Source organism: Poromitra crassiceps, assembly GCF_964638095.1.
Source record: "Poromitra crassiceps genome assembly, chromosome: 1".
NCBI lineage: Eukaryota > Metazoa > Chordata > Actinopteri > Beryciformes > Melamphaidae > Poromitra > Poromitra crassiceps.
Window position 1 is genome coordinate 110,519,595 of NC_139623.1, and position 21,829 is coordinate 110,541,423.

The window sequence follows — 21,829 nt, forward strand, 5'->3', positions numbered from 1 at the left end:
GGGAGGAGAGTGGAGGAGAGTGGAGGAGAGAGGGGAGGAGAGAGGGGAGGAGAGTGGAGGAGAGAGGGGAGGAGAGTGGAGGAGAGAGGGGAGGAGAGTGGAGGAGAGAGGGGAGGAGAGTGGAGGAGAGAGGGGAGGAGAGTGGAGGAGAGAGTGGAGGAGAGAGGGGAGGAGAGTGGAGGAGAGAGGGGAGGAGAGTGGAGGAGAGAGGGGAGGAGAGGGGAGGAGAGTGGAGGAGAGAGGGGAGGAGAGTGGAGGAGAGAGGGGAGGAGAGTGGAGGAGAGAGGGGAGGAGAGTGGAGGAGAGAGGGGAGGAGAGTGGAGGAGAGAGGGGAGGAGAGAGGGGAGGAGAGTGGAGGAGAGAGGGGAGGAGAGTGGAGGAGAGAGGGGAGGAGAGTGGAGGAGAGAGGGGAGGAGAGTGGAGGAGAGAGGGGAGGAGAGTGGAGGAGAGAGGGGAGGAGAGTGGAGGAGAGAGGGGAGGAGAGAGGGGAGGAGAGTGGAGGAGAGAGTGGAGGAGAGAGGGGAGGAGAGTGGAGGAGAGAGGGGAGGAGAGTGGAGGAGAGAGGGGAGGAGAGAGGGGAGGAGAGTGGAGGAGAGAGGGGAGGAGAGTGGAGGAGAGAGGGGAGGAGAGGGGAGGAGAGAGGGGAGGAGAGAGGAGGAGAGAGTGGAGGAGAGAGGGGAGGAGAGTGGAGGAGAGAGGGGAGGAGAGTGGAGGAGAGAGGAGGAGTGCTGAGCACATCTGTTTGTCTTAACAACTGCTGCTGTCTGCAAGGCTGCATGGCTCAGAGGGGTGTGGACGCAGCAGCCAAACACACATACTCACTCAGTGGATGGAGGGAGCGAGGTGCTGGCACTTCAACCATGCAGTCAAAAATAAATACAATTTTAAATTCAAAAGGACTGCTAAGATGTGCTCAGTCCAGGGAGCTAAAGCTAATCGCAATGGGGGAAAAGGTTCATCTCGGAAACTTGATTCTCATAATTTCTGTCTAATGTCTCCCCCACACCTAAAGATTTTCAAATCCTTGAAGATTATAAAAAATCTTGAGTCCACACACCTCACGACAGAGAGATAACAGATTTTTTTACATTTCAATCTTGGAACGCACACACACAATCGCTACCGTTCAGACACAACCCCACACACTTGACGATTATGCTGAAGATTGCCACCTCGGATGACTTGGGATCTCGCAGAAACTTGCGTGATTAAACGTGACTTCAGAGCAAACCACGCTAACCTTTCTCAAAAGGGAGAGAGTAAAAGACAACGAGTAACCTAACCCAGGGGTTCCCAACCTTTTTTGTGCCAAGGACCGGTAGATACATGGAAAAAAAAGTTGCGGACCGGGTCTCAATTTTAATGGTTTTAGTTACATATATATTTACTCACCAGGTGGCGACAAAGGGTAAATAACAGCCTTTTGTGTTGTACTGTATGTAGCCTATACAGCATTTATGTTTTTGTTTTAACTACAAACATAAATAAACGTCAACTTGAAACTATGTTTCAAGTACCACTCACAGCCTATAATATTATAGCCTATGTTTATTAACACAAAAAAAAACTAAGAAATGCACCGGCTCGTGGCCCGGTAACAAATGCGTTGCGACCCGGGACCGGTCCACGGCCCGGTGGTTGGGGACCACTGACCTAACCGAGCAACCCTTTGATCTGAGAGCCCAGAGATCCCTTCAATCATGCAGGCGCGCCCCTCCTGCTTTCCTCTCCTCTGCCCGTCTCCAAACTTCCTTGTACCCGCAGCAAGATCATCATTATGAGCTTCACCTCGCTCTTCTTAACAGCAGCTTAGCTGTCAGTGGGCAACAAGCCGTCGTCGACTCTGTGTTATATAATTTGGGTTCCTCGCAAGGAAATATGACGCGCGAGAACAGAACGCAGCTGTCCACGCCACGGCCAAGGAGGTGCAGATTACGCACGCTCCAGGCGGCTTGGAGGTGCTTAATGAATGAGTAGCTATAGACTGGAAGGGCGATGTCCGACTTTTATGATGCAATTTGTTGTTAACTGTATTTGTAGGCTAAATGGAGCGGTACGCGCATTGCAGTAGGCCAGGGCTCTTCAATTGACGGCCCACGGGCCGCATCTGGCCCACGAGTGGCCCCTGTGTGGCCCGCGCTGGAATTGCAAAAAAAAACATTTTTTTTTCCTTTTACAGTGCACCTGAAGGCAACATGCAAGATACCCGCTGAATAAGTGTCCAAATGTTCATGTCATTCTGGCCAATAGTCCACTTCTGTTATAACATTTCAGTCTGGAATATGGAATATCTTTCAATAATCTTTATGACTAAAAGGCTAAAAGTAATCTCATGTGTAAGAAATTACTATGCTACATTGAAGTACAAATTTTAATAATTAACTCATTGGTTTTGGTTTGTTTGATTTTATTTAGCTTCAAGAGCGCATGTTTGTTCTTGTGTGATCCTCAACAACAGGCTTTGAGAATCCCCGGCCACTTACTGATACTTATGCTTAAATTAACCCACTCATATTCTGGTTTATTTCAAGAAAAACATTTTGGCTAGTGGAAATTCTAATTGGCGGGTAACTTTTAAATCTAGCAGCCATATTGGCAGGTGGTCAAAAAAGTTAATTTCAAGCCCTGCAGGGAGAGCACGTGGTGACATAGGAGTGAGAAAAGGATCAAATATTGGTGGTTAAGACTGAATAATGACATCACAACTGTTCATTTAAAATTAGTTATTCCTCTAAACCTGCCTTCAAATGCTCCAAATTTTTCACGCCGGCACTGGCACCATTCGGCCCCCAGCCCTCGGCCCTCAGCAAAATGTGGCCCTTGGTATAAAGTAATCGAAGACCCCTGCAGTGGGCTATCAATGCGTTATGCGCACAATGTCTTTGATGTCGTTCTGCTCAGCATGGCCATGTTAAACAGACTAGATTCTTTAGCATGAAAAGTTAATTGCATTAATTGAAGCTCAACCCGTGTCTATAATGTCTCCCCCACACCTAAAGATTTTCAAATCTTTGAAGATTATAAAAAGTCTTGAGAGTCCACACACCTCACGATAGAGATAACTGATTTTTTAACATTTCAATCTTGGATCACACACACCATCGCTATTCAGACGTAACCCCACACACTTGACAATTACGCTGAAGATTGTCACCTCGGAGGACTTGGGATCTGGCAGAAACTCTATTCAGTGTAGCAGTGACTTGACAGTCAGCCAGTCCTCCAGCAGGAGAACACAGACAGGCCTCCGTGTGGGTGGAGTGGAGGTCTGGAGGAGCGGAGCGTTTCTTTGAAAAGAGGAGTGAGCAGGCGGTTGTCTGTCAAAAAGACTGATGCGGGGAGATACGGATACGAGGGTCCGTGGATATTTTTTGCATTTAGGAGTCGGACAAGATGTTTTCATAGTGATTTGGACTCAGAGAAAGGGGCGAAAATATAACAGCCGTTAAAGCGTTCCTCCTCGGAGTGAAGCTGAGGAGGGGAGAGACGAGAGACCTATTTAATAAAGCTCAGTGGGAGAGACGCTGCTGCTGGGAGGAGGGGCCAGCTGCTTCGAAGCTCTCTGCTCAAGATCGCCTGTCGAGTTGTAAATATCAAACATGTTTGATATGCCCGATTCACAATCGGGAAGAGCCCGACAAGTCAACAGCAGTCTTTGAACCCCACACACACACTACAAGATCATTTGGGCAGATTATCGGTCCCGACGAGGCTCAAATCGCGAGCAGCCCGCGAGATAGTCGGGAGGGGGGAATTTTGGCCACAATCGGGCAACTTCTCGTCAGGTCTGGGGGAGGCATTACTCAATTGTTCTCCTCTTTCTCTTGTGGAGTGACGTGGTTTTTATCAGAGCCTCGGGGGGTTCTCTGCTCCATCTGTGCAGTTTGTACATCTCTCAACATGCTCCCCCCCGTGTTTTAATACTTTCTGCAAACAAAGTTAATGAAAACTTAATTTGCTGGTGGAGAAATTAATGTGGAGTTACATGTGAAGTGGGGCAGCCTCAAGTCCCATAATAAGCAGACACTGACAATGAATCGCTACCAGGACCAGGGATGCTGTTCTGTTGCTGATCCTGACCTCTGACCTCACTGGAGGCAGGAAAGAAAAAAGATAAACTATTGTACTTTTAACTTCATGACTGATTCTGGGATCCACCAGCCGCTGTAGCCAGCAGCTGAAGTTTGGTTTGTCCGTCCCTGATGATGTCAGATCGATCCACCCTTTACTATTGAAAACTGTTAGCAGCTTCAGAAAATACTTAGATTATCTATTAGCATTTAATTATACAATCAAGCTATTTCTGTTTACATCTGCATTCAACCTGGAGTCTTAACAGCAAACACTCTGTCTGTTTCATATTCCTTCACCATCAATGGGTTATGTGACAATGGCATGAATTGGATGTATTTGTCACTTGAAAAGGTTGGCTAACGGTTAGGCTTAGGCAAGCAACTTTGGTTAAATAATAAAAAAATAATAATAATGATTGGATTTATATAGCGCCTTTCGAAGTGCTCAAAGCGCTTCACAGAATCATTATTCGTTCACACCATTCGTACCGGTGGTTCGAAAGCGTAGCAGCCACACATCGGCGCTCAACGGCCCCTCCGACCACCATCATTCATGTCTACATTCATACCAATCATACGAGGTAAGGAGGGTTAGGTGTCTTGCCCAAGGACACAGCGACAGCAGCTGGGAGGGAGCGGGGATCGAGCCGCCAACCCTTGCGTCATTAGCCGACCCGCTCTACCTCCTGAGCTAAAGCCGCCCCAACATTAGGATTAAGGTTAGGCAACTAAAAATGGTTAAGGCTAGGCTAAGGTGTTGGTCAGATTTCACTCAGTAGAAAATTGCTTCACAAGTTGGGAACTGAACCCGGTTCTTTGGAGTTAAGGTAAATATCCCCACCCATTTACCATCCCGACCTCCACACCCTTTTATTTACCTTTTATTTACATAATACAAAATTGTGCACAGGTTTTCTCATTTTTCATGCACAGACCTTATTTGCATTTTAAGACATCATGCTCATTTCATAAGACCAGGCTCTGTTCCTACAGCAACTAACAACTGCAAGACCAGGCTCTGTTCCTACAGCAACTAACAACTGCAAGACCATGCAGGCTCTGTTCCTACAGCAACTAACAACTGCAAGACCAGGCTCTGTTCCTACAGCAACTAACAACTGCAAGACCAGGCTCTGTTCCTACAGCAACTAACAACTGACCAGGCTCTGTTCCTACAGCAACTAACAACTAGCCAGGCTATGTTCCTACAGCAACTAACAACTGACGAGGCTCTGTTCCTACAACAACTAACAACTGACCAGGCTCTGTTCCTACAGCAACTAACAACTGACCAGGCTCTGTTCCTACAGCAACTAACAACTGACCAGGCTATGTTCCTACAGCAACTAACAACTGCAAGACCAGGCTCTGTTCCTACAGCAACTAACAACTCCAAGACCAGGCTGTGTTCCTACAGCAACTAACAACTGACCAGGCTCTGTTCCTACAGCAACTAACAACTGACCAGGCTATGTTCCTACAGCAACTAACAACTGACCAGGCTCTGTTCCTACAGCAACTAACAACTGACCAGGCTCTGTTCCTACAACAACTAGCAACTGCAAGACCAGGCTCTGTTCCTACAGCAACTAACAACTGACCAGGCTCTGTTCCTACAGCAACTAACAACTGACCAGGCTCTGTTCCTACAGCAACTAACAACTGACCAGGCTCTGTTCCTACAGCAACTAACAACTGACAAGGCTCTGTTCCTACAGCAACTAACAACTGACCAGGCTCTGTTCCTAAAGCAACTAACAACTGACCAGGCTCTGTTCCTAAAGCAACTAACAACTGACCAGGCTCTGTTCCTAAAGCAACTAACAACTGACCAGGCTCTGTTCCTACAACAACTAACAACTGACCAGGCTGTGTTCCTACAGCAACTAACAACTGACCAGGCTCTGTTCCTACAACAACTAACAACTGCAAGACCAGGCTCTGTTCCTACAGCAACTAACAACTGCAAATGGTATTTGTTTGTCTCACTGTTGTATGAGCCTTTGATCAAACTGGTGATGCTCAGATTCTTCTAAAGGTCTCATTATAGTCGAGCGAGGCTCCGCAAGGCAGACCTCCGCAGATCACGTGCGCACTCCGCGCTGGGGCCCATGCTTTTATACATTACATTACATTACGTCATTTGGCAGACGCTTTTATCCAAAGCGACTTACAATAACACATTTTTGTCAGCAATAGAGCAATCAACTATGGAGCACAGTCTATGACAACTACAACTTCTGAAGGAACAGTGGTACAAGTTTTGTTTAGGTTAGTATGTTTTTTTTTTTTTTTTTTTAGAGAGAGAAAGAAGTTAGATCAAGAAGGGCCCAGATAGTCAGAACAGCAGCCAAGTGATCAGCATGTTACATTGTACAATGTTAATAGTGAGAACAGCCCATGAAAAGTCACAATGAAACGCTATTATGTGCAGTACTGATAGGGCTTTCACACCGGCAGGGCTCCGTGCCGGTTTCCGGTTCCAGAACCCTAATCTGAACTGGCTGGCGAGTTCAGACCGAAAAAATAATTGGTTCGGAACCTGAAAAGTTGGTTCTCAGCGGAACCAAAAGATAGTTGGTTTTTCCTTGGGAACCGTGACATCATCAGTGGGCGTGTCTCAATCTAGGCTGTGAAAACGAGCAGGAAGGAGAAGAAGGCAGTGACAACACAGAGAAAAATAATTTGCAGTGGTCTCCTGAGGAAACCAAATGTTTAGTGGCGATTTGGGCATCTACCGAATCTCAAGAAAAGCTAGAAAGCAGTACAAAAAAGAGCAAGTCGTATGCCGAACTTGATGACCAAGGCTGGGTTTACTCGCCAGACCAAATAATTAATAAACTTAAAAAAATAAAAATAAACTGAAGAAGGACTACGAATAATGTCCTCCCACTTTGGTTCCGCTTAAACTGGTGTGAACACGGGCTGGTTCGCCAGAAAGCACCAAGGTTCTGAGACTCCATAACGGAGCCAGAGCCAGAACCAGAACCGTGTCTGTCTGAAAGCGCTGTGAGTGCGCTTTCACTCTCAAACGACCGTATATCAGCACATGAATGAATCACCAAACTTGTTTTTACTGAATAGCCGTTTCAGTTCTCAGCCCTGATAGCCTACTCTTGGCTGCTTTTAATCTCTCTCAACACAACACATTTACTTGTTGAAATGACTAAAAACGAACAGTTGCAAATCAAAGTTTACCAAATGGGTCAAGAAATGTGGTGAAAACACAGCTCAGTGTTCAGGGCTCAGTAGCTCGGAAGTGTCCATGTTTGGAGAGAAGCCGTGCGGAGTGTCGCTCTGCTAGAAAAATCTTCAGGTACGCGCTGTGCGGCTGCCGGGGGCACGCCCAACGCATTGACGTCATGTTTGGCTCGCGGCCCTCGCTCCTCCCCCGCCTGGCTCGGCGCGCGACCATAAAACAAACTTAAGCCAGTGGTTCTCAAACTGGGGTCAGAACCCACCCAGGTGGTCACAATTGGGGTGTGGGGGGGGGGGGGGGGTGTGGGGGTTGGTTTGTTCGATGTGATTTAGAGGATAGGGTCTATATCTATCCTCTCTCTCATTTTCTTGCCTTTTTTTCTTCAAATGAAACAACCTGGAAATGGAAACCCCTTCTTTAGTTGAACGCTACACACTTGTGACGGGGTGGCCAGATGATCATCCCTTTGTTTTAAGGGGTCCCCAGGCAAAAAGGTTGAGACTGCTGTTCTAAGCTATAAGGGCAAAACACACACAACAGCAGGCGATGTGGCGAGACAGCTCCAGCATAACTCCATTACCTCACATATAATCAATGTATGGACAACTGACTGCCTGATGAATGGCTTCAGCCTGGCTGGCTGGCCTGGATATAGATGCTCTGTAAGACCACAGCTGCTATTAGTGGGACTTGCGATATGAGGTTAGAATAAACAGAATCAACAGGCCTGTCAACAACATGGCCGCATCAGAACCATGCCGGCCTCCAGCTCACCCAAACCCATCTGGCTCCAGCCTGTTTAGAATAGACTTGTTTTGAACATATATAGCCTGTCTGTTTGCTGAAGGAGGATTGAAGGGCGAAGCCGATCTGCAGCAGACAAAACGTGCGGCGGCACTTGGGAATGGGTTGCCAACACATTCCCCAGGTTATTAAGCCAAGGTGTTTACAAAGGGTGTGAGTCTTTAGAAACAAGCCAGGGGTTAATTACTCAAAAACATATCAAATGTTTAGCAAAGAGGATATTATTTCAGAGTGCAGGGAGTTACACTTTCTGCCAAGTTGTAGCAATAGCAAGCTAATGCTCCAAGAAAAGCTTAATTAAAACATGGCAAATGCAATAATAAACAATATGAAAGCAGTATTAGTCAAAGGGCTATTTAGATTCTGGGAAATACAGCAATAGTAAGAGTTCAAGCAAATACTGGTGATAGCAGAGGAAAGACAAAACAGCACTTCAGTTGAATCTGTATCTGCACAAAGGTTATTCAAACATAACAAAATTATTCTACATTTCCTGTTTGCATTGTCCTCATTTGCCGTTTGTCTGCGCTAATTCAGAAATAAATGCCACAAGAGGGCCGCAAGTAGAGCCTAGTCACGGAACTGCTAATATTTCTGTCAATGGAGAAGCCTGAAGCTCTTCCAGGCCTAAATGCCTGCAGACTATGGGTATAGTTTCCCCTTCAATTTGTTGCTATCTCCAGGATCACAGTGGCTGGCCGGAGTAATGTCTCCTCAGCAGAGATGGCATCAGCACAGACGACCAACCGCCTTCCACAGCACTTTCCACTCAATTATCCCACCGCTGTCCTTTCAAGTGGAAGACATGACAGGGAAACTATGAAAAAAGAGCCATAAAACTTTGTTTGAATTGAAAATGATATTTTACGGCGCAGCTAATAAGGGTTCATATTTCCCAGTGGAGGATGTCACTTTCGCCTCTTTTTTTTCTTTTTTTGCAGCTGCCTATTGTAATTTTTCCCCCTTTTACACAATATTAAGATTTATAGCTCATATGTTTTGACACAATAGGATTGTAGATGCAGTTTTCCCATGCTGTTTTGAGGCTAGTTAGACTATAAAACTGGGTTTTCGGGATATAATTGCAATAACCTGGACCTTGTAAAAGGAGAGGCACCCCCTATTGCATTGTTAAATGACAATGTGACACTCTTTCTAATTGTGTTCTTTATGTTGAAGACAGTGTTGTCGTCGAATCAAGTCGGACTCAAGTCCAAGTCCTGGACTCATTTTCAGGACTTGTAACTCATTGTAGTTTTAAGATCATTGTGGCAGAAATGCTGTAAAATACTTGATGAAGGTCCAGGGGGCCGAAACATTGTGTGATGATCAATCAATTGTGATGCTGAACAAGAGCAGTGTGCAGGATCTTCCTACCTCAAGACTCAAGTGATACTGTCCAACGCAACTGCATCAGAGACAATTGATGTACGAATATCTCCCTGGAAAAGGACTTGTGACTTGCCTTTGGACTTGAGCACTGATGCCTCGGACTTGGACTCGAGCATTTTTTTTGTTCACTTTTATATATTTATAATTTGAGATATTGAGAGCTATATTAACAACACATCAATAAATTTCATACAAGGGCAGGCACGTGTCTTCGACTTACATGTGGATACACGTGCATGTTCAGTAACTCTGGACTCGGACTCAGGTAATGGGGATTCAACTCTGACTCTGGTAACTTGGACTCGAGGCATAGTGACTTGACTACTACACTGGTTGAAGGATATTAACCTGTCTCCGTCCACTCCTCGGTCCTGCCCCATGCAGGCAACTCACATCTCACCCACTATACCTCAGGCCGTCTTGGTCGAGCGTTAGTCTGAAATGAGCCACAGGTCAAAATCTGGCTGACCGACTCGACCTCGGCTGACCAGAGTGAGGAGAGACGACCGTGCCTGCCCCCGTCCTGCGGTCACTTCCCTTTGGTAACAAGGGGAAAAGCTTATATCCTGAGCGAGCGCTGTGGCCACTCAGCACCAGACAATTATCTGTGACCCCACAATGTTCCATAATAACAACCCCAAAGGCTGGAGAGGAGGAAATGAAAGTAAGTGGAAAGTTTTTTTGCAAGACATAAAAATCATCCCGCTGTACAAAAATAAAAGGATTCTGACCAAATAAACCAAGCAGATATATGATATTGTAGGAATTCCTCCTGCAACAATGAAGGAAACGCCGGGAACACACACTTCACTAGGAGATATTTAATCCTCTTTCGGGTTCCACTGAATATGAATATGCCTACATCACCATGGTGATTTTAAAAATAGGGTCAAATAGATGCATTAGGTGGTCTGTATTTACGTAACCTGTTGCGAAAGTCACAGCAGAGAAGAGGGTTCATCAACATAAATAAGAGCTGTGTGTAGCCTGGTACATGGATCGCCTGTCAAACCATGGCAGTCAGGAAGTTTGTTTACATGTTTTATGGCCGGGGGCATGCTCGGTAATTTACACAAAACTCACAGAATACATTTGGAACTTTACAAACCGGTTGGCAGCCCAGGCAACTGCTAACTGCTCTCTCACTGAGGAGCGTGAAGAAGAAGAAGAAGAAGAAGAAGAAGAAGAAGAAGAAGAAGAAGAAGAAGAAGAAGAAGAAGAAGAAGAAGAAATTTGCAGTGGTTCTGGTACATGGTCCAAATATATCCCTCAGTATATCTGCCAAGTTTTGCGCTCATTGAACCAATGGGTGTGGAGTTACGGCCGTTATTATGTATTGTGTTATTATATATTGTGTTAGGTCACGCCCACTTTTGGCGTCTGCGGTGCCCCCTTTTGCTCAAATCGCTCAATAGCATGTCCGAAATGCCATTCCTACGGCAACCATTTTAGGGCATCCTCCTCCATCAGAGTATAGGCTGTCATTCCTCAGTCTAAGCATTGTCAGTTGTCATGTCTCCTAGTAAAACCATGTCGAGTGTGCTCTGAAACACCTTCAGTCCTCACACGAAAACGCTGTCATTCTTCCTGCATTACTGTTTCACTCCTCACGCGTCAGTCATCGCACAATACGGCGTCACTCATCAATCATCAGTCCTCACTCGTCAGGCATCACTCCTCACATCTCACACGAAAACGTTGTCATTCCTCCTGCCTCACTTATCACTCAAACTAGCTGTCAGGCATCACTCCTCACGTCTCACACAAAAACGTTGTCGATCCTCCTGCCTCACTTATCACTCAAACTAGCTGTCAGGCATCACTCCTCACGTCTCACACAAAAACGTTATCGATCCTCCTGCAGACTAGCTGTCAGGCATCACTCAAACTAGCTGTCAGTCATCACATGAAAACGCTGTCATTCGTTGTTTTTGGTTGTTCTTCCGTGTGTGATGGGGAAACCGCAAGAATGCCTCTGTGAAATGAGCAACAATTTCTTACAACTTCACTTTCGGTTGAGTGATTTTGCCTTCAAAATAAAAGCGTGTTTTTTTTTTTTTTTACAATAGATTAAAGTAGTAATCCATGAGACCCAACAGAATTAACATCGTAACACTAAGAGGAACATCTAGTTTAATAATCAAAGATTAAACTAGATGTTCCTCTTAGTGTTACTATTGGCTCTTTCACACCGGCCTTGAAAGCCGAAAAATGCACGGTAAATAGGATTCGCGCCTCCGATGTGAAAGTCGTGAATGCGCTTTGGTGGACAATTGTTTTACGCCTTTTGTCCCGCGACGGGAGGTAGTAACAGCGCCGGGTTACCTGGCAACCCGCCTCCACTTGAAAGGTCGTCGCAGCGAGCCGGAAAAGGTGGGAATGGTCAGCTCATTCATAAAAAAATTACAGGGGAAATCACCTCATGTGATCAAGAAAAGTGCAGGAGTGAAAGTAAAAAAAGTAGCCTATACAATCATGACTGCAGGGACGCCAGGAGGAATGCTCCGTGCGGTTAGGCTTTATGCTCAAACGATGTTGACATTAGTTAACGTTAAGTAGTCATGTGCATTTATAGCCTATACTATTCCCCCGACGAACGTTATGCAGACTGCAGCTGTTTGATATGCGGGCTGTTTGATATGCGGGCGTTTGATATGTAGGACACCATATCGATCTGCCCGCCCACCATGCGAGTGCACCTATCCTCCCTGCTCAGCGGACTAGGAGAAGGAGGGAAGTCTTGTTGTTGAATGAATTCGTTCATCATATGAAAATATTCATTTGGGCTAGGAGGAGCAGGAAATCCCTCCGCTCGCCTTTCAATGCGGGAGCGGGGGATTTCACCTGAAAGTACAGAGCAGCACGGGAATGTGGCCGTGCTGCTTGGCTCGTGTGAAAGCAATTTCTGTGGCGAGGCGGCTGCCTTTACGGGACTCCTAAACGGCAACTTTTGCGCGATCTGTGTATGAAAGAGCCTTATGTCAATAGTCACTGCCAATCAGAGGCTGCAGCTTAAAAGCATGGAGAGACAGTCAGCCCCAGTGGGCCATTGTGACAGCTTGGTGCTGTGTGTTGGTGTATACCAAATTCCTTACAGCTTGGTGCTGTGTGCTGTGTGCGTGGTGCTTAGCACTTGTGGATCGGCCTGAATTCTTCTAGAGAGTGTGACTGTTGACTCTCAGACTGAGAGTGGGCTGCCCGTTGACTCTCTTCCAGAGAGTGTGATCATATCTATTTGTTTAACCTTAGGTTTTGTGTTATTAACCACTATTTGTTTCAGGAAGCAGTCCTCAGTTGGTTCAATTTGCACCTTTTTATTTCACCTTATTTTAGTAATAAAACCTGATTATTGTAAATGATCTCTGTCTCCTTTTTCCCCCGGTTTGTTGTGTTTTATACGTTACATCCTTTCTCCCCTGTCAAACTTGGGAACGTAACATATACGACATGAGATGTAGTTTATTGACAAAACTAGACCATACGTTTCAGTTTCAGGACATACTGCGACTTTCTTGACATCATGCATAGTTATCTTTTAAATTGACAAAATTTAACATGTGTATCCAGTGGCATAATTCAAACGGGATCAAAAAAGTAACGTTCACAACCATTCATATTTTTCACACGCTGGTACAGGGAGAAAAGCAGGAAGTGACGTTCACTTTGGCTCTCTATTGGTTGAGGCGATGTCTCGTCATAGACGCTGGGTTAGCTGGCTCAGCCTGGCTGGGGGCGTGGTCAGGGTGAGGTAAATCCCCCGTTCTATCCATTCAGCAAAGTTAGAATTTAGCTGCTAGCCCAGCCCAGGCAGACACGATCGGGGATTTAACCACCGCAGTAAACGCACATCTGAGCAGACGTCTTGTGTTCTGCTCTAGAACCCCCAAACCTGTAGTTTAGAGCCGCAACACCGTCATTTGGTGAGTCAGCCCATTGAGATATATCGGCAGTTTTACCCCACTCGCGCGCCAGCGGTATAACATTTTGTGGGCGTTCCCACACATGCCGACTGTCTATAGGGTTTCAGCTCCTTCGGGGGGCTGGAACCCGTAACAAAAGGAGAGATTGGTCATTCTTCAATTTGGTTTTAAAATGTAATTCCTTTCAAAACTATGCACCTCCCTTTTTCATTTAGACCCCCCCTTTTCCCCCAATAGTAAATGGCCAATTTTGGCCAAAGTCACTACCTTTCCATTTTCCAATTTACATCACTAGCGAAATACTCATGCAGTGTATCCGACTGGCGACTGCGCAGCGCATTGTTAGCTCGCTCACTCACAGAGACTTTGCATTTTTATTATCTATCTAATAATTGGACTATCGTCTGTCTCTCTCTCTTTCTCTCCGTCTCTCTCTCTCTCCGTCTCTCTCTCTGTCCTTTGCGTATCTCGAGAACCGTTGGTGGGATCGACTTGAAACTCGGGGAGAGCGCTGATTGCGCCCCGACGGAGTGCAGTGCCCTGTTTCCGTGCGATTCGGATGTGAAACACGTTCCATATTTAAATATTTGTCTTCAGTTCTGCTCTTTCGAGCCCTAAGCCCCAGCTTTAAGTAGGGTCGTTGACACTAACTGAGAAAGTAAACACACGACCCTGTCAACGACCCTGTGTTTAGGGGGGGGCAGCATACCTCCTCAGGTTCCAATTAAGAGCAGAGGGTGAAGAAATCTCCTCCTATGTATGTGCCTGTCCAAATATGCATTTACAAGTCTGTCATGAATAAAATCAAGGGGAAATAATCAGTAGAGCTCAGTGATCTTAGTTAAGTGAGATAAGCGAGAGTTTTTTATGTGGCTACAATGGTAGGCTATAATGAGTCACGCATTGAGATATAATATCCTCTAGGGCAGGGATACTCAACTTGCTTTGCCCGGGGGGCACTATTGTGAAATGATAGGAGGCCAGGGGCCAGTTAATAAACAAACAATATTAATTTTTCTGTAGCGGATTGTAGTTTTGTGGGGTGTCAGCCGGAGTTTAGTCTGACAATGTTGTGCACACCGGATAGTTAGTTAGGTTAAGTTAGTTAGGTTAAGTACATACATAAGTGTCTGGGTAGCGAGCAGACGGCGGTATTTGACAATTTAACTGGAGCTCAGCCAAACTTTATTTCACATTAGTTATTATTGTGAATTAGATTCTAATTCACAATGAAAACTAACGTGAAATTATTAGGAAATGGTCGGGGGGGCACTCTGCACCCTGTCGCGGGCCGCATCTGGCCCCCGGGCCGCAAGTTGAGTATCACTGCTCTAGGGCCACGCCACTTCCGGGAACCCCCATCCTGTGTAAGTAGGGTTCCCAGAGTAAAACCTGGCTATTTCCACAACTGCTTATGGATGAGCATCATCTGCTGCATGCCATCGAGAACCGTTGGTCGGATCGACTTCAAACTCTGGGAGTGTGCCCTATTGTGCAGTGCAGTGCCCTGTTTCCGTGCAATTCGGCATAGCGCCACCTACTGGCAACATAAAAAATGCTGTTTATCTCGAGAACCGTTCGTCCGATCGACTTCAACTTTAAGGAGTGCGCTTAGGGGGACTCAAGGGAGTGCAGGGAGCTGAATTCCGTGCAATTTGGCATAGCGCCACCTACTGGCAACACAAAAAGCGCTTTATCTCCATAGCCATTTCATGCAATTTGGACTTATTTCAGGATTGTCTGTATGTATTTTCTTCGCGTATCTCGAGAACCGTTTGTTGGATCGACTTCAAACTTGCGCTTAGGGGGACCTGACAGAGTGCAGTGTGTGTGCAGGGGGGAGCGCCCACAGGGTGGTGCATGGGGGACCGGGCACTGCACTAGTAGTTCTAATTCTGATACCCGTTGGCACACAATCACTGGCCATTTAGTCAAGCATCGCTCACAGAGTTGGCATGCAGCCTCTCCTCTCTCTCCCCAGAGGGTTTTCATAGTCCACTTCCCTGGCTGACTCCAACTCTGCTCAGCTGTCCTCCTCTACTCAGGTGTCTTCCATCAGTAGCTAATGAATGGAGCTCTCCATGGCGCTGAACCTGTGTGGATACATTTGGTCACTAATTAGCCATTTTTGGCCATTTAGTCGGCTCTAATTACCTCATTCAAAAATCTGGCTCCGTTAGGTCAGGGGTGCTCTTTACACTTCCTGAAAGATTCAGCATGATTGCACGTAAAATGGCATAGCTGTGGCTGAACACAATTTCTGCTCACGCACACACACTTTGCATTCTTATTATAAGATTTATTTGCACAAAACGTTAAAGCCTATTAATACTAACAACGGCAATCAGTTTCTGGTGGATGAAATAGTAGGTTATGCAAAAAACAGCGAAATGAACTACAAAATAAAATGCCTATAGTTAATCCCCGGAGTCCTGTGGAAAGGAAATGGCGATCATATATCTTAAAATCTCACATCCTAAAAAAGTCGACATCCACGTCTGTCCAGAGCCAAATGTGAAGAAATTCCGTCCAGGTGTTACTGAAATATGGCGTTACTGAGCTTGAAAATGGCGTTCGTGAGGTCACAGTGACCTTGACCTTTGACCACCAAAATCTAATCAGTTCATCCTTGAGTCCAAGTGGACGTTTAAGGCCAATTCGAAGAAATTCGGTGAAGGGATTCCTGAGATATCGCGTTAAAGAGCTTGGAAATGGGTTCATGAGGTCACGGTGACCTTGAACGTTGACATTTAACCACCAAAATCGAATCAGTTCATCCTTGAGGTCACAGTGACCTTAACCTTTGTCCTTTGATGACCAAAATCGAATCAGTTCATCCTTGAGTCCAAGTGGACGTTTGAGGCAAATTCGAAGAAATTCGGTGAAGGCATTCCTGAGATATCGCGTTAAAGAGCTTGGAAATGGGTTCATGAGGTCACGGTGACCTTGAACGTTGACCTTTAACCACCAAAATCGAATCAGTTCATCCTTGAGGTCACAGTGACCTTAACCTTTGTCCTTTGATGACCAAAATCGAATCAGTTCATCCTTGAGTCCAAGTGGACGTTTGAGGCAAATTCGAAGAAATTCCATCAAGGCGTTCCTGAGATGTCGCGTTAATGAACATCGGTCGGGCCTACCTCAACGAGGTTAGGGGCGGTGGGTGACTTGCCTGGCTGGTTTCTGTTGGACGCCTTGCGTGGGACCACATGTGCAACATCTCTTACAAGTATATAAGCACCTTATATGGATGGTAGCACCACATTATGATAACTGGTGATATATGTATGTTTTTTTGCTTGTTTGTTTGTTTTCCGTTACTGTGTCTGAGCTTGTTCATATATATTGTTAAAATTGAAAAGAAAATATATAAAAAAAATGAACATCGGACGGACGTATGGACGTACGGACGGACAACCCGAATCCATAATGCCTCCAGGCATTAACAGGCATGAATGAAGTACAGGAAGAGAAGGCTTGGCCCAATGTGGCCCTTCCTGCTTGGGTTCCATCACACCGGTTAGTATTCTTTGGTCTGAAACAAACACTGCCAGGGTGGACGGCAAGGGGGAGGAGTCAAAACAAATCTGACCCCACCCCATTCAACTTTACATAAGCAAGATGGACTTGTCTGCAGTCTTTTCTGTAATTCATCTTGTCTGGTCTTCATACCAGTTAAAGGGTCTATCTATGTGTATTGTGTAATCATTGCTGGACCATTGCAGGCCACTATCGTTAAGTGTTGTCATTCTGCCCTCAGTAGAGCAAGACCACCAGAGTTATTACTGTTGTCTGTGGATTTTTAGAACATAAGGATTTACTATTTTGTGTGAAGTAACACTACCTCCCTGGCTCATAAATCCGTTAAAATTTGCAATGTTACCAGAACATCCTACCAATTAGTCTCAAATTATATTTCTTGATTGATATTACTGACGGTGGCCGGTGAAATTTGTCCTCTGCATTTGACCCATCCTGGCTTGTCCTTTCCTCCGGGGGGCAGGCCAGGAGCAGTGGTCGTTTTTTCTTTCCAGCGCCTGGGGACCAACTTCGGATGTTGTCGTCACTGGGCGGATGACGATCTTCTGCATGTTTTTAGTGGGGGGTTATGTACGGAGGAACCCCCTAGGGAGTACGGGGAGAACATGCAAACTCCACACAGAAAGGCCCTTTCGACGAGATAACCCACCTGTAGGCACTGAAGAGACAACTCCAGCGCCCACAGCGTCCCAGGCGAGAATCGAACTCAGGACCTTCTAGCTGTGAGGCGACAGCGCTACCGACTGCGCCACCATGCCCCTGTGTGTGTGTGTGTGTGTGTGTGTGTGTGTATGTGTGTGTGTGTGTGTGTGTGTGTGTGTGTGTGTGTGTGCGTTCGTGCGTGTGTGTTTTTACAATAAGCAAGTCAAAAACACATTCTGAACGGACTTTGGTGTGCTGGGGCCTGGGGGCCTTCAAACAACAACAAAAACTTTAGCTCCTGTGTTTCGGAATGAAGAAAACACACATGCAACATGGCTGCTCACTTTGTTTCACTCACAACCACTGGGAAATCTCTGCTAATATTTACTAGTCATATTGTGCTTCAGTAAAGCATAATTATACCATAGTCTGGGTGAATACTCTTTTCTGATTGGCCGGCAGTTGTGCGTTAAAAGCGTTTAAACGCACACGTAGTCCCGATTCACAGTAATGTGTCTGCACACAGACAGACACCACCATTATCGACATAATGGCCCCATGTACTGTGGTGGTGCGACACATTCCTGCACCCCGCATGGAAAAGCAGGTGGGCTGGTTCTCAAAGCCCAAAAGAGTCAAACTGCACGAGCCTCCTGAGGCCATGTTCTCAGCTGCCGAGCTTTGGCCTGTGGTGGCTGCTTAAAAACAACAACACGGCTTCTGTTTACCCTGATGCACATGTCAACACAGCGCCGGCGGACTTTCACCTCAAACTATGCGGACTAGACGGCGGACCGCTTGATGTGACACTGACACGAATAAACATGGTTCTGGCACACAAATAAATATAGCGCTATACTGTGTGGCAGCGCAGCATCTGGCATACTGAACCAGTCGTTTGAAAGATGTCTAGCCAGCACTGCAGAAAATACTGTCTCCGGTATTTTTGCTTTTAATGGTGGAGCTCCAGGAGGTTGCTGCTGCTGCTTCTGAGATATGGCTGTTTCCAGCTTGGTAGGCCAGGTAAAGGACCGCGGCCCTCTGGAGATCACAACCTCTCACATCTGCACAGCTCAAACCAGCTGGACGTAACTCAAAAATAATTGCTTCCTCCGCATGCAGCAGCCTCCAGGAAAGCATGATGTGTGTGCTATCTTCACGGTTCCTCCCGGCGGGGATGGCAACTAAATCAACATTTCACAATCGTTTATCATCGGCTCTCTTTGTAGTTCTGTACTAATGTCATCAGAGGGAAACATGGAAGAGAAGGGTAGGGGTTGTTGTTAGTCTGACACTGGTAGGTACCTGTTTAACAGGTGCTCACAGCGCTGACCCCTTTAACACACCATTTAATAGACTTTATACTGGGATTACTGGTGCCAACCTGGACCTCTGCCACAGAATGAGCCACTGTGTTGCCTGGATTCAGACCAGTATAATGACGGGGAGACCATGAAGGGCTCCTGGACAAAGCAAGGGTGTCACTGGGCATGTTTTCAACTTTGACTCACAGCAATAGGTGGCAGCAAATGAACATGCTTCTTCCTTATTATGTACTCTCATGATTAAAATGTCCCAAAGACGGATATATATTGAAGTTCATTAAGATCCCTTTAGGGTCTTTTTCCTCTTTTTTACATTGTTTTGTAGATTTTTTTAAAGTAATAATCTGCAACATTTTAATATTATAAATGAGTGATGATTACTGCTACTCCCAGTTCACAAAAGCTTGTATATTTGCAAGGAGAGAGAGAGAGAGGGAGGGAGAGAAAGAGAGAGGGAGCGCAAGAGAGGGAGAGAGAGAGAGAGAGAGAGGGGGAGAAAGTGATCATTTTTACATTTCCACTTGGTTTAGAATGAACAGAAGAAGAAGAAGTGAGTAGTTAGGATGAGCAGCAATAGTAACAGACAAAGAGGAGAGAAACTCAAACTTCACCAACAGAAAATCCAAGCTCCGCCCACACTGTTTGATTGTCAGGTGATCTGTGGGAAGTGCAGTACAGAAACACCACACAAATGAGGCTGAGCAACAAAGATGTTCTTAAATTGAAAGTAAAAAAAAGTTTCAAATAACTATCATAAGACAGGGATGTCATAAAAACCCACTGTGACATCATCAGTGATGTCATAAATCCCACTGATGACATCATCAGTGATGTCCTAAATCTGACATCATCAGTGATGCTGGTCTCATTGGCCACACAGCAGCTGAGTTGCGCGGCCGAGCTGCAAATGCGAGCTGCCTGGGACAGCTTGGCGAGCTGCAGGACGGGCGAGGCCGCGCAGTGGCCGAGGTAGCAGGCCTGCATAGGAATAGCCTAGGAATCGAGCGGGCGAGATCCCTAGTAAGTCATAAGTCCTTACATATACAGTATCCTACTATAAAATGAGGAAAACTCTGTCCTTCTGTCTAAAACTCTGTCCTTCAGTCCTTCTGTCTGTCTGTCTGCATGCATTTTTCTGCTCAACAGGTTAGCCAATCAATCTGAAACTACACATGGGCATTGAGCATTGGCACAGGCAGTAACTGACGAGGCTGATGTTTACATTTTCCCAAACTGAAGCTGTTTATTAGCACTTCTGGCAAGTCTGCACGGAGTTGTGGTGCACGCATCCCCGGGTATGGACTAGTTTCTGCGAGCTATGGACTTCAGTGTGAATGTCTGTAACTTTTTTACTGTGAGCGAAGCGATTTCTGCTGCAACCGCTTCGCTCACAGTAACGTTCAGCTGGTTACCGTGTGCGAAGCGGTGGACCCAGTAGTAGCAGAAATCCACTCCCAGGAAGGCGAGCCACCAGGTCCAGGCAGAGTCCCAGGGAAGCTCCACTAGCCGGAAGCGCTCCCACACATAGATGTAGCTGGTCAGCTCACAGCTCCTCATCAGCAATCTGACAGAGGGACAGTCCAAGAAACACTCAACACTTCACAGCCTGTTCATGTGTGTACAATACTGTGAATGATGTTACACTACACTGCAGTGTTTCTCAAACCTTTTCACATCAAGGACCCCTAAACCAACACAAATTAGACCACAGACCCTTATTTGATCGTTTAGTTTCGTTTTGATTAGTCTGACTCACTGGAAGCAGGCTGTGGATATAAGTTCTGCCATTGGCTCCGACCATTTCAGTCGGAGCGATGTCCACTCTCAAATGCCTCCGCTGCTGTGAAACAACAACAAAAACACTAGCTAGCAAGCTAGCAACCTACACGCTGAAAATGGCAAGTTTTTACGAAGATTTGGATTGTGCAATAAAGCAGGCCTTCTTGGCACTTTCAGTGGATGGTTATAAAGATAACCCCCGCTATACCAGAGTGAGACTCACCCTGGGGACACACCGGTACACGGAACTTGCGCGCATGCGCCGCGCAGCGCACCTCCGCGCAGAAGGCGCTTAAAGTGTCCACACAGAGAGCGCAGCTCACTTCTCTTTCTCTGCGCGCTCTGCTCGTCCGCTATATATTTTGCCCCAGATCTATAGAGATGACGTATTTTTGTAGGCTGAATGCGGAAGTCCCGAACTTCCTGGTTCTTCACTGTTTCTGTCTATGGGATTTTTGAATGGGTTTTTAGCGCGATGCTTCAAATAATGTCTGTGGGCAACGCAAGTTTAATCAAACGCGAACCAAGGTTCAGCGGGATAATCTTCACACATGAGGACCACTTTCATGAGTTTTGTAGCATAAATGCGAGCCCTAGAAGTAAAAAGCTCGAGCTAAGCTAATCCAGAACTACACACTGTCGCATAGGCTTCCACGTCACGTCAGCACTCAACCTGGACTGTTGTTGATGTGTGCACTGATTACCCCGGGCTGAACGGGGCTGAACCAGGTGAGGGAAAGATAATTTCCGTGTTTCGTCCTTTGAGTGGTGACGTTATTGACGTATATATCTCCATCGACTCAAAAGTGTAGTCTCATTTAGCCGTTTGCTAGCTAGCCACCCTTTTAACGGCACATAAAAGCTTCAAAACTCATAAAAGTGGTCCTCGTGTGTGAAGATGATGTTACTAAACACTGGTTCGCGTTTGATTAAGCCAGCGTTGCCCAGAGAGATTATTAGAAGCATCGCGCCAAAAACCCATTCAAAACTCCCATAGGCGAAAACTGTGAAGAACCAGGGCTGTTAGCATCGATGATTTCCGGACTCGTTCCTGGGGCTCTCTATTGTCTTCGTTATCATGGGTAAGTAAATAACGACATAAAGTAATATGTTTGGGATAACTGTTAATGGCTACCTTCGGCGTTATAAAATGCA

At 46.1% G+C, this 21,829-nt stretch overlaps 1 protein-coding gene across 1 annotated transcript in view; it reads right to left on the reverse strand.

Moving 5' to 3' along the window:
* The window catches only part of agmo (alkylglycerol monooxygenase), a gene marked incomplete at both ends in the record, with an annotated part of 116,014 nt that overhangs the window by 82,091 nt on the left and 12,094 nt on the right, over nucleotides 1–21,829 (reverse strand). Inside the window, one exon of the mRNA XM_083632527.1 lies at nucleotides 20,308–20,459. Within this exon, the coding sequence (XP_083488653.1) occupies nucleotides 20,308–20,459 (152 nt within the window). The remainder of the gene's footprint in view (nucleotides 1–20,307; nucleotides 20,460–21,829) is intronic.